Genomic DNA, 15,740 nt, shown 5'->3' with positions numbered 1-15,740 from the left:
CCTATTTTCATGCCTACACTTGTAAATAAAAGATCTTTAAGAGTGCACCTCTTAATTGTTAAGCGTTGTTTATTCAGCTATATTTTCTTGGCCATTAGTTTGGTTGGTGTTTTTTTTTGTACCGTATGGCCATTGGTTCTAAACTGGATCTGAGCTTTACAGTTACTTCTGGGTTTATGTATATTATTTGTGTAGAGTTATTCATAAGAGTTGCCAGTAGGTGGTTAACGAATTAAAGCTATCCACTAATTTTGATTCTAGAGAAAAATTTAGCACACAGAGTTGTAAGTTAGAAGAGTTCATTTGTTTAGCAGTTATCGAAAAGCGAGTTAGAGAGATAGGATAAACTTATGGGCTAGGCAATAAGGTTGTACTGCTATTTAATGTGCCGGCAGAGATGGAACCGCATCCATTTCAGGGCCTTATCGCTCATGGCCTCCGATTTGGGTGAGTTCCCGCAATTCGAAAGCCGATGGCATCCAGCACAATCCGCCGGAGGTGGACGATAGTTCTCGGTGGTGGTGCAGCTCATTGTCTCGGTGGTGCTCTCGAGGATCTCTTCGGGTTCACAGCCAGGTCACATGTCGCCCGCACAGTCCCAGCGGAGGTCATCGGCCTCGTGGGTTAGGTACCTTCCGCCACACACCTGGGTCTCCAGGGTCCGGAGGTCGCGGTACGTCTGCTTGTCCTGCAACCAGCAGTGCAGAAGGCTTTTGTCTACCGTGTACCGCTTGCGTTGCTTCACCTGCAGCAAGTTGTTGATCAGATCAATGGCTGGGAATAAATAACAAATGGAAAAGTTAGTCCCGTTCAAAAAAGCTTTACTCAAACAATTCTCCAAGCCTTTTGCCTTCCTCAAATTCCGACCTACTTATTGTATTGTACTTATTGTATTTGCAGTATGACTTTGCTGTTACTTCTAATACAAAGTTATATAATTTTTAAGGTTTTTACATTATAAAGGAAATGGAAATGAAGAAAATGGTTACATGTGTATTACTACAAGATTATATAATTACAAAAAATGGAGCGAAAATTTTAAATCAAGATTTAAACGCATATTTATGTAGAATTAAACCACAATTATTTTGAAGTTAGCCACTTTAAAATCGGATTTTTGTAAGAAAAGTTATTGGTTTAGAAGTGCAGTTTTTAGACACTTTTCTGCAAAGCCATTTCTCGAAAATTTGAATTTATGAAAATGACAACCCAAGTTAAATAGAATTTATGAGGGTTTAACCACAAACATTAGGAGGTATGCCACTTTGAAATCGGATGAATGTAAGAAAAGCTATGGGCTTGGAAGTGAAGGTTTTAGGGCACTTTTCTGCAAAGCCATTTTTCGAAAATGTGGAAAGGGGTAACATTTAAAAATGACGAAAAATCGACCCAAAAATACAAAACAAGTTGAATACACAGAATTTTTGAGAATTAAACCACAATCATTTAGAGGTGTGCCACTTTGAAATCTGATGACTGTAAGAAAATGTATGGGCTTAGAAGTGAAGTTTTTGGACGGTTGTCTGCAAAAACATTTTTCGAAAATTTGGACACATCACGAAAAGTCGAAAATTTGTAAATGTGAGGCTTAAGAATTTTGTGGTTCGATAAATCGAAGGCTGAAGTTAAAGTTGCAACTCACCATTAGAGGAGATCTCCTTCCACGGATTGGGTGGGTACATGAAGGCCGCGTTCTGAATCTGGTCGTTGATGTCCTCCTCCTCGTTGAAGGGAAAGGTGCCGCTCAAGCTCACGTAGATGATGACGCCCACGCTCCACATGTCCAGCGACCTGTTGTAGCCCTTATTCCGGAGCACCTCCGGGGCAAGATAGGCCGGAGTGCCGACCACCGATCGCCGGAAGGACTTCTCGCCGATAATCCGAGCGTAGCCGAAGTCACAGAGCTTCACCTGAGGGAATTCGGCGTCCGAGGAGAGCAGTACATTCTCCGGCTTGAGGTCGCAGTGGACTATATTTTGCGAGTGCAGGTACTTGAGGGCGATCAGGATCTGGGTGATCAGGAACTTGGTCACACGCTCGCTCAGCCGACCCCTCGCATGCGACAGGATCATCTCCAGCATATCGCCCTTGAGCTTCTCCATCACCACAAAGATCCGCTCCGGGGTCTCGAACATCCGCTCCAAGTTCACAACGCCGCAGTGCGAGATGTTCTGCAGGATGGCCACCTCGTTCTTCAGCTGCGCCTCCTGTTTGGTGGGGAAGCGCAGCTTGTCGATCACCTTGATGGCCACCTCGCGCTGCGACTTTTTGTGCACTCCGCCGTAGACCACGCCGAATTGGCCGGAACCGAGCACCTCGTCCGGAAAGATCTGATACAGTTGGCCCATGTCCTGCACCTGCTCCTCTGACTCGCAGCATTCTGTAAGAGGTAGGAATTCGAATTTAGTTGATTTCAAACACTAAAAGAAGTTCGTTTTGTGGTATAGGAATTCGCAGAAACACCCTTATTACAAGAATTATAAAAACAAGTTAATGAAAAATTGGAAACGTTTAAAATGTTAGACATAATTTGTCTTATTTTCTGTATTTATCAATTTAATTAGTTTACGTTCCCCCTTTTTTGTGGCTTTCATTTGTGTCATAAATCTGTTTTGAATTATGTACAGAAAGTATTAAAATACATTTATCATGACAAAGTTATAAAAAAAAGAATAAAATGTATTAATTTGCGAGCTAATCAAATTTGTAAATTTAAATATTTCAAAACAAATGGAAACCTCTGCCAGTATAGCACTGTTACCCGAAGGCTGACCAACGGGCCGAATATTCCTTCTATGAAAAATTCCCCTACTTACGTGTATTGGTGACGTGCATGAAGGCCTGCCGAATGCTGGTCTCCCAGCTCTTTGCAACATCGCTTCCGATGCCGCTGTCCGGCGGTGGCAACCGGACGGCCTGCTCCTCTTTGGCGCCCACCTGCGGATCCTGTCCGACGAAATAGCTGAGGTTGGGCAGGCGCAGCTCAAAGCAGTAGTTGGACTCCGGTCGGGGATCACCCAAGTGGCTCTCAATTGAGAGGAGCTCCGCCAGCGGCAGCTCCTTGTGGTACTTGCTACCCTGCTCGGAGACAAAGAGTGTGATGGTCTTGGAGTCCAGTCGCCAGTAATACCGCTTGACGGCCTTGTCCAGCGAGGTGTAGTGCACCAGCCAGCCCTCCTTTAAGGCCTGTCCACCCCGTTTCTTAGTGTGCTTGACGGACTGGACGATCCTCATCAGCGGGATGTTGGCACTGGGCGACGAGGAGGTCGAGGATTGGGACTGCTCCGACTGGCCATCACTGCTGGACTTGCTCGTCTCGCCGCCGCCACTGGAGTCGTCCCCGAGGCCTCCGTTGACCAGCTCGGGCGGTGAGTTGTGGGCATTGGTCAGGGCTTTGGGTGCTTCTCTGGGTCGTCCGGCCACCAGATTCACACCCACCGACATGGCCGACTTGTACTTGCCATAGTCAGATCCATCGTCGCCGTCACTGTCGTCGAACTCCTCGCGGAAGAAGTTGTCCCGCTCCCTGGCACCGGCCTGAATCTGCAGCTGGCTCAGCTGCGCCTCACCCGTGCAATCGTGGGGCACATTGTCCATGCACTTCTTGTGCGTGTTGTACTGACAGTCGCGGCACTGGAGTCCCTGCTTGAAGAGTCCCTTCAGCAGCTTCTTGCACAGCTGGCACACCGTGGGTATTCCGTAGGTGTGCACCATGAAAGTGTGCGGAATCCGAAGCACTGTCACTCCGTTCCGGCTGCCCGATGAATGGGTCCGCTGATGGCGACCGGGAATATTCTGGGAATTACGAAAGCAGAGTGGGTGAGCCGGCGTTACTTAATTAGCAAATTGAGAGGCTCTGGAGATGGATTCGCACAGGGTATTCCCCGCGGACTGGACTCCATTAATAGCCTTAATTGGGCAAAACTAATTTTCATAATTTCGTTGTCTACTCTTCAAGCTTCATCCCTGCTCTACAAGTTTTTTCACTTTTTCAACGAGATTTCTAGGAACTTGAATTGGGCAGATAAAAATGGAGAGTTTTAAGATATAGAAAATTAAGTTGTTTACTAATACCACCAGTAATTTATTTTTCTAAAATAAATGTTGCTGTACTTTATCACGATAAGCAGCAAAATGGATAACAAAGTCCCTATTTTTTTTAGAGGATGACTTAATGCTCAGATTTAACTAAATAAATTGTTTAAGCATTAATATTAAGCATTAGCATAAGCATTGAAACTACGAAGGCATGAATTTTAAGAATCTGATAACTGGTTAGTATACGTTGAATGAATTTTCCAATTATATTCTTATTCAATTTTACTTTAATAAAGGCAACTTCTAGCCACCCTTCCTTTCTTTTCCCGGTTCGACTAGTATCCCCCAGTCATTTTCGCAAATCCCCTACGAGTATTCAAAAGAGTTAACAAAGCATTAAAAGTGCGCAGTATAAAAGTTTATTGGAAAAAGCATGAAAATAATACAAAGTAAAAGTGTGAGCCAAGTTAAGTACAATTTGAAATACTCGCAGGATAACCGGAAACTGTCAACCAACACCCTTTCACACCCTTTCACTCGCATTCACACAGACTATAAAAGGTCCTGTCTGGCTGTCAATTCTTAATAATATCATTCATAAGGTCCGACATGCGCTTTACCAGAGAGCTGCTCGAGTCGTTCCGTCCTGTTCCGGTCGAGTCCTCCGTGGAGACGAGCGACTGCTGCGAACTGCCGGACGGACTGCGGGGCGCTTGGAGCGTGAAGGAGCGCCTCGAAGTGGCGTCATTCGAGCGGTTGCAGTTGTTCGGGATTTTCACCACGCACCGCTTGTGATAGTTCTGACCGCATCCTGTGGGTGGCAAGGATTCGGATGGGGATTGGGATTAGTGGGGGGTCTGCCCCTTCGCATTGCACACTCTTTTCCACATACCATCGCACTTGAGGCCCTGGCGCACCAGTCCCAGCAGCATCCCGCCACAGAAATCACAGAAGGTCGGCCCCTTGTAGGAATGCACATTCAGGCTGTGTGGTTTGAGGGTCGGCATCTCGGAGGTCGGATACAGTATGGCTATAGTAAGAGAAATTAGAGCACATATGACAGATTTAAATTTTTAAATTAACAATTATTAGTATATGAGCCAAGAAAATGGAGCTATTCAACTATACATCGAACCTTCAAAACATTTTTTTTAGCAATAATGAAAAGAAACATAAGTTTATTTAACTAGCAAGTGTGTGAAAATCCTGACAATATTTCTTAGTTGTTATTAAAAAAATTAACTAGTTTTAATTTATAATTAAAACTCATTACTGAAATAAATATGGCTTTTATAATTTATTTGTTTGATTACAAGATATCTACCTACTAAGTAAACAATAAATCTGAATCGATAAGATAACAGCTCTTTATGTATATGAAGCTTTATTATTACTGGAAAGATTTTTAACGAATTTAAACCTTGATAATATGTTTCACTGAAAAGGAAATTTATAAGAGGAATGCACTTTCAAGTGCGTTTCAATATGAACATATCGAAAAACTAAAAAAATTAAATATTAATATAACTATTTTGCTATTCAAATATTTGGAGTGATAGTCAAATATAAATTTAATAAATTAATAAATTTAAGCTCTTAGCTTAAAAAATGTATTTATATATTTGTTAAAAAAAATTTTATTTACAAATGAAAGCTGTTTTATTTTAATCAAAGAAATTAGAGTAAATTGGTTGATCATATTGATGGAGAATGACACTTTGTTGTTAAAGGTTCGACGCAATTCAATAAGTCCCAGACATAAAACTGTCAATTTTTTAATGTATAAATGATGAGAAATTCTGGTGAAAGTTTTTCCCTGATTGGTATTTGAAGTGTGTGAAATTCTTAAGACTCGGATTGCGGGCTAGCTACTTACGACTGGCTGTCAGCACGATTTCCACAAGGGTCTCGTCCACCACCTCCGCTGCCGAGTTGATGATGTGCAGCACATTCGGGGTGCTGTAGTCGTGGACGAAGAGCAGAATGCGTTCCGAGAGATACGTGAGTCCGCTGTCCGGTATCTGAAATGGCCAACAGAATGTGAGCACTCCACGGGCGACAATGACAATATCACAATGTCCATTTGCGATGTTCGGCTTCGTTTAACGCTTATTTTTGCATTGGGCCGCCCATTATCATATCATATTCGTATCTTAATTGATTGCCCGATAAGATCCAGCCTGCCATATGCACAAAATTTCATATTGATTTCAATTGATACGGAACAACGGTGGTGGAATTTAACATTGCGGAAAAGATTGCATTGTGTCGACATATTTGCAAATACTCTTACAAATTAGAAAAAATTACTGCGATATAAGTTGAGATAACTTACATTTTAATTTGAGGAAACTATATCATATAATCAACAAAAGGTAATTTAATTTATAAGCAATCCTTGTTCAATATTTGGCTAAGACCTCCCAAATATTATTTTACTATCAGCTTAGATCTAATATTCAAAGAAATCAATTCATACTACTTTATGACATGCTGAAATGAATGCATTACGGGAGTTATTTGATAAAAGCTACTGATTGCTATGGTATGTATATTTCAAAGGCACGAGTCTTTGATCCTGCATAAACCAAATTACACTATACCCCCCGCCTGGCCAATCCCCATTTCGAGAAACCGGACGGAAGGAGTCGTGCCAGGAGCAGCTGCCGTTGGTTATGGAACTAGGGAACACCACCAGTTGCGGCCTGGTTAATTGAATTGGCCATGGATAGCTGGGCCGTGAGGGGAAACGGGCCATGCGGAAACGAGTCCATGCCTATGTAACTTGGACTAACTTAATGAAATAAGGCAATTATTGTGCACACATACATTTATTAATCCGCCCCTTACTCGGTGCTGACTTTCTTCAATTATCCTGACAGGAAAACCGTGGTACATTGCCTATGTTTACTATTTTATATTTGCGAAAAAGAATTAATTAGACTTTGGCGCCCTATATGAAAATATATTTTAAGACTTAGTTATCTTTTGGTCATGTTTTCTTTTGTAAGGGGCTTTAGTTAATAACCTATAAGCTATCTAACGTTCAATTTCGTAATCCAAACTACATTCTTCTTTTTTGAATCTTATTTTATGAGAAGGACCACTGTAATCTTATTGACTAACTGCACCGTGTGTTGACTTGGCCGCCTTCCGGCTGCCGTTCAAATATTCTACAGTTGACATGTTTACTGCACGGTCCTTGCATAATTAACTAAATGGCAAATAGGGTCACCAGATGGTAACCTCCTTCGTGAATCCCACACACCGGTATCTTACTAAAGTAATGGAGATTATGTAACATATGTAACTTATACTCTTCAAAAACCTATTTAATTTAACTAATAGTGTATTGCAAATGCTTTGGGATAATCTTAATTACATTTTATAAAATTCGAGATTAACCTTAAAAATTTGAACTGAGCATATTATACCTTAAAATAAAGTTTCCTTCAAAAATATATATCTTTTTGAATGGTATGTGAAGGTATCCTTATGTCTTAGCTACCTTTGGGGTCCTACCTTTGTGTTGATGAAATCACAGGCCAGATCCTTGAGCGTTTTGAGTGTCAGGGCGTGGGCGGGCACGCAGACTGCATCGCGGACGCTGCCGAATTGGAAAAGGAATGTGACTTCAGGACCCTCCATTATGACGGGAACGCTGCCGACGCCGCTGCCGACGTTGGCTGCGCTGCTGCCGTTGGAGGTGCTGTGGATTCGTTGGGCCAGGATTGCGATGGTTCGGGCGGGCCCCCTCTATTCCGTAGCTCCTGTCCTCTGATCCAATAAAATTCCTCCTTTTCCGCTTCGCTTGCAGTGATTTCTCGAGGTTTCCCAACCACCCCTCAGTTGTTATTGCAAATGCCAAGGACAAACGTAAGTTTAATGCTGCTCCTGCCACCGCTATCCTTATAGCTGCTTTCTGTTTTGGCTCCGGTTCAGAGTCGCTTTGCGGTTCAAGGATCTCAGTCGGTCAGGGCTCTGTATGTCCAGAAGAGATATAAACCAGATTTGCCGCCACACCGCCGCCTCTGGGTCATGAAATCTAACTGCAATGATATGAGAAGGGGTATAAAATCATTTTAAGTTTGACGAAAAAATGCACTTTACTCAATGTCTTATATTATTGGAACTGCATAGAAAGTTTTCTAAGGAATTTCGAGAAGAAAGAGCAGCCTTTTGGAAACTATTGATCGATTGGCTTTCTTTCATAAAGGTTAACAAAAGGTTAAAGGCAAAACGGCTATGTTTACATTATCAAAGTTAACTTTCGTAAAAAATAATAGATTAAAGCACAGTACAGCTTCATTGCCTTTAATTAACACTTCAATAAAACTGACTTATCACTTTCAAAATAAATGTGTTTCTTATATAATTCCGACTGTCTGGCTTTTAATAAGCAAGATAAAGTATTGGAACCAGATGTAATCCACCATATTAATTAAGTATTTATAAAAAGATATAACTAGAATCAAATTAAGTTCGATTTCTTAGTTAGAGATGTATATATCTTTTCTCAGATATCCAATTATAAAGTGTGCGAATTAGTAAGTTAGGTCATGGAGCGTGTAGAAACGAGACAATGGGGCCATAAATAATCCAGCAATCGATTACCCGATTCAATTGCCATTACTTAGCCCTCGATTGGCCATATGTATACTACACACCCGTCATTATATTTATATACAAAAAACTGGTTGCTAATTGTGATGAGAAAAACTACAGAGATAAGATCAATCTGGGAAAATGCCGGGGCGATTTGAATTCTTTCTAATTATTTTGAAGTGCCCTGCCTGTTTGTGACCCATTTATGGAGTGTGTGTGAGGCATTAAAAAATAATTAAAAAATCATGACGGAAAATATGTGCTGGCCATGAAAGGAATGTCAAGAGATGTTAAAGAAAGGGAGAGAAAATTGAAAAAAAAAAATAAAATGGAAGAACAACAAAACGAAAGCCAAGAAAGAGACTCGGGAGAGCGGCCGCCAAGCAACTTTCTAAATTTGTATCTCATCGTTGTTTTTTTTTTTCTTTCTGGATTTTCGTCGTTGTTGTTTTTTAAGTAGGTGTATCAGTCAAAAGTCGCAGCTGGGAGCTGAGTGCGTTTTGAATTTCAATTGAAGTGGTTCGGTGGGGGCAGGGGGTGGTGGAGCTGGTGGCTGTTTTTCCTGGCATCTGGAAGCGGAGGCTGCTCCAAAAAGTCTTCAAGTGCTTGGCACCAAAGAGATACCATCAACATCAACGAGAAATAGCCGAAATTGGATCACAAGCACAGGCAAATGACGCAGCGCAGAGGCCTAAAGTCAAGGCTAAAACACGTACACACTTAGATATTAAGATACTTTATGGTATCCAAGAGATACATTTGATACATTTACATAACAGCAAAAGCAACAAGCTGCCGCTGGGCACTCGCTGAATTTCTGTTAATAATTTATTGGGCAAATACACACATTTTTGAGAACCTTTTTTTTTCAGTTCCTTGCATCCGTTGGATGCCACTTGGACATGGTGACTAAGCCGAATTCTGCCTCTTTCCTCTGTTTTTACTGCCACCGCTCTTTTTCCTGCTGTTGTCTATTATTCTATGCGCTGCAATTTGATGTCACTGCCATCGTCGCCGCGGCACGTTCTGAGTTTGTTAAGCCAAAAGAGCAACTGACTTGGCCAACTGACTGCCAAAGCCGCCGACGATGCCAGAGACCCAGTCCCAGTCTCAGTCTCAGTCCCCTTCCGAGACCCAGACACAAAGCCCCAACCCAAACCCCAGCCCCATCCCCAACCCAAGACCAAACTCAAACTCAGACCCAGTAGCCAGCGCCAAAGCAACTCAAAACCCGTTTTGCGGCACTGACAAAAATATTCTAAATATTTATAATTGACTCCCAACTTATCTAAGTTTAGACATGTTAAGTATTATAATTGATCATGACTCAGATATTGGTTTAATAGGTGGGCTCATATCATTATTATCATATATTATTATTAGTATTGCACACAATTATCAGTAATACTGCTTAGGTTTTTATTTTTTGAGTTGATTTTTTTAAATTTGGATCAAAAAATATATTATTTTTTCATGCAATGATAAACTATTAGTTAAAAATCCAAATTTTTAGTAACATATGATGTACATTTTTTGTTTCCATTTAACATTTTTTTATACATATATGTTAAAAAAAAAAGTCTTAATAAGTAATTAGGAATAAGTGGATCCATAATATGAATATTCCCGGATAGTTTTAACTTAAGAATTTATTTAATTTTGTTTCAGTGCTTACAAATGTATAGAGAAAGACAAGGCCAGAGCAAAATAGAGGGAGATAGGCACAGAGTGAGCGAGAGAGTGAGAGAATGAGACGTGTGTGAGTGTGAGCCATGAACCAAAGCACTCGACCCGGCATAGTCTTACTTCCCCGCCCCTTCCGCCCCCTATTTGTTGCCCAGTTTGTTTGTTTCCTTTGTTTGTTTGTTGTAACTGCCGCACTCTCCAATTTCCCCCACCCCCCTAGAGGCCTTTCTCTTCCCCCGCCCTTCCTCGTTTCAGTTTCTGCACTCTTTCTCCGCTTTGAACGCGCCCATTTAGCGCCCATTTTCTTCGCTCGCTGTCATTGTCAAGGCTGTGCGAGAAAACCACCTGGGGGCGGTGGGGGGTTGGGTGTCCGGAGGGCTGCGGGTTGATAAGCGATTTTCCCGTTACCGTTTGCCGGCCCCAGGGCCAAGGTGATTTCCTTTCATAGTGACGGGCTAAAGTTATGAAAAGCGTGCAGATGTTGAGTATGAATTAAAACAATATTCGATTATTCGTTAAAATCCTTCAAAAGTTTATATAATTTTTAAAAAATGCAATTGTAAAAAAAATATGCGTAATTATAAGCAAAATACAGCTTCAGTTTTGTAACACTCGCTTTAAAATATTTTTTTCATATTTATTGAACATTTATAGATTTTCCATTTAAAAACCACATCTTTGATGTGTCACCAAATATTTTAAATATGTAGAAAAATTTGTCCATAATTTGGGTTTCCCAAAATGCTTATGTTATTGAAAATTATATATGTATGGTATGTGTGCTTTGGCCCAAAATATATATTCTGATTATTTCATCGACGCTTTGATTTCATTACATTACATTAAATTGATTCTGTTTGCATGTTCTATTTCGATACTTTTGAACATTTGGTGCTTTGGCTATTTTCTATTAATTATTTCTAATTAATCTTGACTCTTATTTAAATAAGCTAATGGAGGTTTTTTCCTTGGCTTCTGGTTTAAAGTAAGTTAAATCAGAGTGTTCTATTAAATAAATAAACGCAAATATTTGTATATTAAATAAATTCAAAATGGACACGGCATTGAAATTTCAAGGAAAAATATTTTGGATTTTTTTGGGAATATTTTTAGATATTAAGTTGATCAATAAATTAGGTCCAAGAATGCCAAACAACGTTTAGTTCATTAATTCCGATTACCAAACAAAATACGTTTCTATTAATTTAAACGGTACTTTTTGTTTGTTAGTGCCTAAAAATGAAAAACGTAGACTTTTTGATTTTATTAATTTTGGTAAGATAATCCGGTAAATTTGTTTTGCCTGTGACAAAAACTTAAATAAGATTTTTTGTTTCATTTTGAAACTATAAGATCTTGTGATAGTCAAATTCGCGCACAGGGGTCCAGTTTAAAGGTCACCAAATAAAAAGTTGAAAGTTTCCTCTTTATGGGTTTTTACGTCGGCCCCCTCTCTGTTATCTGATGGTTTTTTTTGGAGGTTGTGCCACTCGTGCTCACATGTTTATTTGTTGGCATATTATTAGAATTCTCGATTCATGTGAAACAAACACAAAGCGAAATAAAATGCAAATAGGCACAGACGACGCAAAAGTCGCGCGCTCTTTTCTGATAAGAAAACCGAAAGAGAGGGGGCTGCGGGGAGCGATAGAGAGGGGGCATTGGAATGGAATGGCATCATCATTATCATCGATAGATAATTAGCAAGGTGATAATAATTCCAAGCTGAGAACGAAAGCGAGAACGAGATGCGATGATGATGCCACGGAAAAGTTTAAATTCCACTGTGGGTGGAGCCCAAGTAAATCCTCTGCAGTGCGAAAAATATCATCAATTTGGAGCGTATTATTTTAAAGAAATTATTATTAATTGGTTTTACTTAAGAAAATATATATGTTTGCTGTTTGGTATAAGAAAAGTGTAGGTTTTAAATTTAAACTTACTGAATCAACTTTGAACAATGATTTATTTCTTCCTGTGTGAAATCTCGAGAGAACTGAAAGCGATAATGGTACAACTTTAATGGTATTCCATGTTAAGTGTGTGCCACAGGCTGACGCACCGGCCATAAATACCAAGGCCAAGGAGCAACTCGAATGTGTTTTTGTTTGTTTTTCTAGCTGAAGTGCCTGGCGGACTCCGAAATAGGAGGTTTTCCACCCGGCCAAAGGAGCAAATAAATATTAACGGGCGCGGACGCAGACAAACATTTGCATTGAAGCGTGGCAGGACCACAGTGAATACTCAGGGAAGGTAGTTTTCAGAAATCAATATGATTTATTGTGTATAGCAGGAACAACATTTAAATATACATATGTAAGAATTTAAATTAATTTAAGTATTTAAAAAATCAATAAATTTAAAATTGTTTTTAATATCTATTCTTCTCAAATATTTTTATAGGATGGAACAACAGAATTATCAATTTATATAATGCATTTTAAATAAAAATATATGTGTTATTAGTCATGTTTTGAATAAAACAAAAAAAAGTAATTAAAATTTACAACACGTTTACTCAAAAAATTAGGACATTTTAAGGATCATGAATTCTATACTCATTTGGGCAGAGTTTTCACAAATGTATATAAGATTATTTGCCATACAAATCGTATAATTATATGTGTAGCAAATACACGAGTTAAGCACAAACCACCACTTTGCCCACGACGAATTCATTCCACTTACGACCAAAACCAGTTCGTAGCAAATTAACAACAAAAACACTCCACTTATGCACAGGATGATATAATAACAGGAAAAAGGAAGCTCGGGAAACTGCGAAGGAGCCGACTGTGACACTTAAATTTTAATGTTTCTCGGGAAAAATTCATTTCGTTTAATTTATTTACAGCTGGCGTCACCCGACGACTTTGCCCGACATTCCGTCGATTATTTTTTACACTCATTTAAGATGCAACACTTGGCGAGTATATATATAGACTTGTTGAAATTTTCTTGCAATTAATTTGAATAATTAATATGCACACAGACAAGAGCTAGATACCAACACACCTTTGCTCGTGCCCCATTTCCACAGGCGTTTTCCTTAGAATTTTCAATATTTGTTTGGCCTCTGTGTGTGTGTGTGTGTGTATGTGTGTGTGCCGTAGTATTTTCCTTTATTTTTCCTTGTTTTCTTATTTGTGTGGCAGCATCGTGGATGTCCACGTTGTGCTGTTTTTGTCGTTAAGGCTAACGAGAAAGATTCGCACGTTTGCACTTCGCCTCGACCGCCGCGCAACTAAAGCAAAATTTTCAAAAGCAGCCAGCAGCAATGGCAGAAAATCAGCAGCGGCAAAACCAAAATCCAAATAAAATTGCCGAGCTCAACTTGACTCTCAAATTCGACTCGGGTTTATACTCTCTCCCTATAAATCCACCAGAGAAATTCTCCGTGAGCGCCAAAAGACAGCAGGGAGAGAAATCTGGTCGGAGAACTTAAGATTCTTAGGATGTTGATTCCAAATATCGCATCACTTTTCACATTTCTGGCGTTCCTTACGCGCTTCCTCAATTGGATTTTATTTTATTTTGGCTTTTCGATTGTTTATTTACTCTTCTCAATTTCGGTTGAGCGTTTGTTTACAATAGGCGGCAGAGGTGAAAGCCACGGTCGCTAAGCTTTCTCACAGGTGTTTTAAAAGCTTGGGAGTTGTAACGAAGAGAAATCGGCGAACTTTCTCAAAAAGAGAATGTGAGATTCTTAAGAGTGATTAGGGTTGACAGGTGTTGAATTTATATTTCTATTTTTACTTTAAAATACTTTAAAGGGAATGTATTTAAAGGGAATGTATTTTCTTATCTGAATCAATATTTATTTTAAGTTCTTTTACTAAAAATGCTAAATGCGTAATACTTTAAAAAAAGTATTTATTTTTATTTAAAGTTGGACATTTTTAATAAATTAAAAATTTGATTTTTCATTAAAGTTTCGACAACACAATTTGTTTACGTATACGTAATATTTAAAATCGTATTTAAAATAAATAAAGAGCAGCAGTAACTTAAGAGATAAGTGTGCCACTCGAAGAGAGTCAAGTGAGCGGGCTTTTTATTGGCGACTGTTGCTTTGCCCCTGCTCCCAAAAAGCTCTAGCCTACACTGAACAAAATCGTACTAAATCTATGTCAGACCTTAAATGGATGCACATTGTGAAAAATTGCTCAAGAAGCTCCGGGGATCCCCCTTCTGGCAGTCAAATTGAAGCGCGTAAACTGCATATTACCGTAACACGTTGCGGCGGAAAGGTAACCGGAAACGTAAAGCTTTTTGCCAGCAACGTAATCGTTTTTCCACGCTAAGAGCTTTTCATTTGGCATCGTCAGAAAAATAGGGAAAATGGGCGGAAAAGAACTGGGCCAGTCAAACGAAGCAACTTCGAAAAGGGAAGCATAAAATTGCTCTAGCAACACATGGCGCTTACCCCGCCCGGTGAAAGAGGGGGGGGGGGTTTAAGTCCGGGAGTTGGGATGCCATTTTTCCAAAGGGGAGGCTGGCTTTTGTTGTTGGGGCGGTGCCGCCTGCCAACTGACAACAAAAGCGTCGCACGTAATATAATAAAGAGATTTTCCGTAGCATACAAAGTGGGGCTGCGTCGAGACAGTTGCATGTGTCCTGCTGCTACATAGAAAAATATTTTCGCATAATAGCCTTTTTGATTTTGTATATTACATTGATCTCTTTTATTTAACGATCTCCTCTAATTAAAGTTGGCATTTAAACACATAACTTTTTTAGTAAACAAATTTTAAGAATTTGTATTGTATTTCCTAAACCTATTTCATACTTTAAATAAATAGCACGAAATACAAATTTAATCAATATCCTAACTATATGCTGATACTGTAAATTAAAACTTAAAATTAGTTAAACATTTTGTTTTGTGTGCAAGAGGTACTGGTCCTCGGAAAGTACAATTCTTTCATTTCTCTGCCACTGGTATGCCCTCTTCTAATACCCACATTGTACATTGTAAACACAATATAATGGAAATCGGTTTTAGCTGAACTAAAAATAATTGGCCTTGCATCTCTGGTTTGTTTTCCGTCCATACATCCATATATATATATACATATATATATAGACGAGTATTTGTGTGAGCTTCAATCCTTGTTGTTGCTGGTAATCAACAGTTTGTTGGCACGCGTTGCCATTTTGGCCCCGGGGGTTGGGAGTTGGCCAAATTTAGACGAAACGAAGGCATTCGCAATTAGCTGATTCTCTCTTCCATTCAACCATGTGCTCATGGGTTTCCCAGCTTTTGGTTTTCTAAAATTACGATTACAAATCCGAACTCTTATTTGGGGCTTTATTTACAATAGGAAATGCTGCAGGGAAAACTCTGTTTTGTTTTGTTTTGGTTTGGATTAAATTAAATTCAAAAGTTCACTTGAAAAATGTACAAAAGC

General features: G+C 39.6%; 1 protein-coding gene across 1 annotated transcript; it reads right to left on the bottom strand.

The window, feature by feature from the left end:
• Window positions 1–51: 51 nt before the first annotated feature.
• Window positions 52–9,697, bottom strand: LOC108038586 (serine/threonine-protein kinase D3). The gene is made up of 8 exons (XM_017115417.2): window positions 9,491–9,697; window positions 7,561–8,087; window positions 5,915–6,059; window positions 4,931–5,068; window positions 4,659–4,849; window positions 2,817–3,795; window positions 1,643–2,380; window positions 52–774 (listed from the first exon to the last, which is right to left on the bottom strand). Exons 2-8 carry the CDS (start codon window positions 7,684–7,686, stop codon window positions 578–580), a joined length of 2,514 nt encoding a protein of 837 aa, XP_016970906.1. The 5' UTR covers window positions 7,687–8,087; window positions 9,491–9,697; the 3' UTR covers window positions 52–577.
• Window positions 9,698–15,740: the final 6,043 nt, after the last annotated feature.

The sequence above is a fragment of the Drosophila rhopaloa genome, unplaced genomic scaffold (assembly GCF_018152115.1).
Source record: "Drosophila rhopaloa isolate 14029-0021.01 unplaced genomic scaffold, ASM1815211v1 contig_178, whole genome shotgun sequence".
Lineage (NCBI taxonomy): Eukaryota > Metazoa > Arthropoda > Insecta > Diptera > Drosophilidae > Drosophila > Drosophila rhopaloa.
The sequence above is the reverse complement of the archived record's forward strand: the minus strand, read 5'-3'. Positions and strand labels throughout refer to the sequence as shown.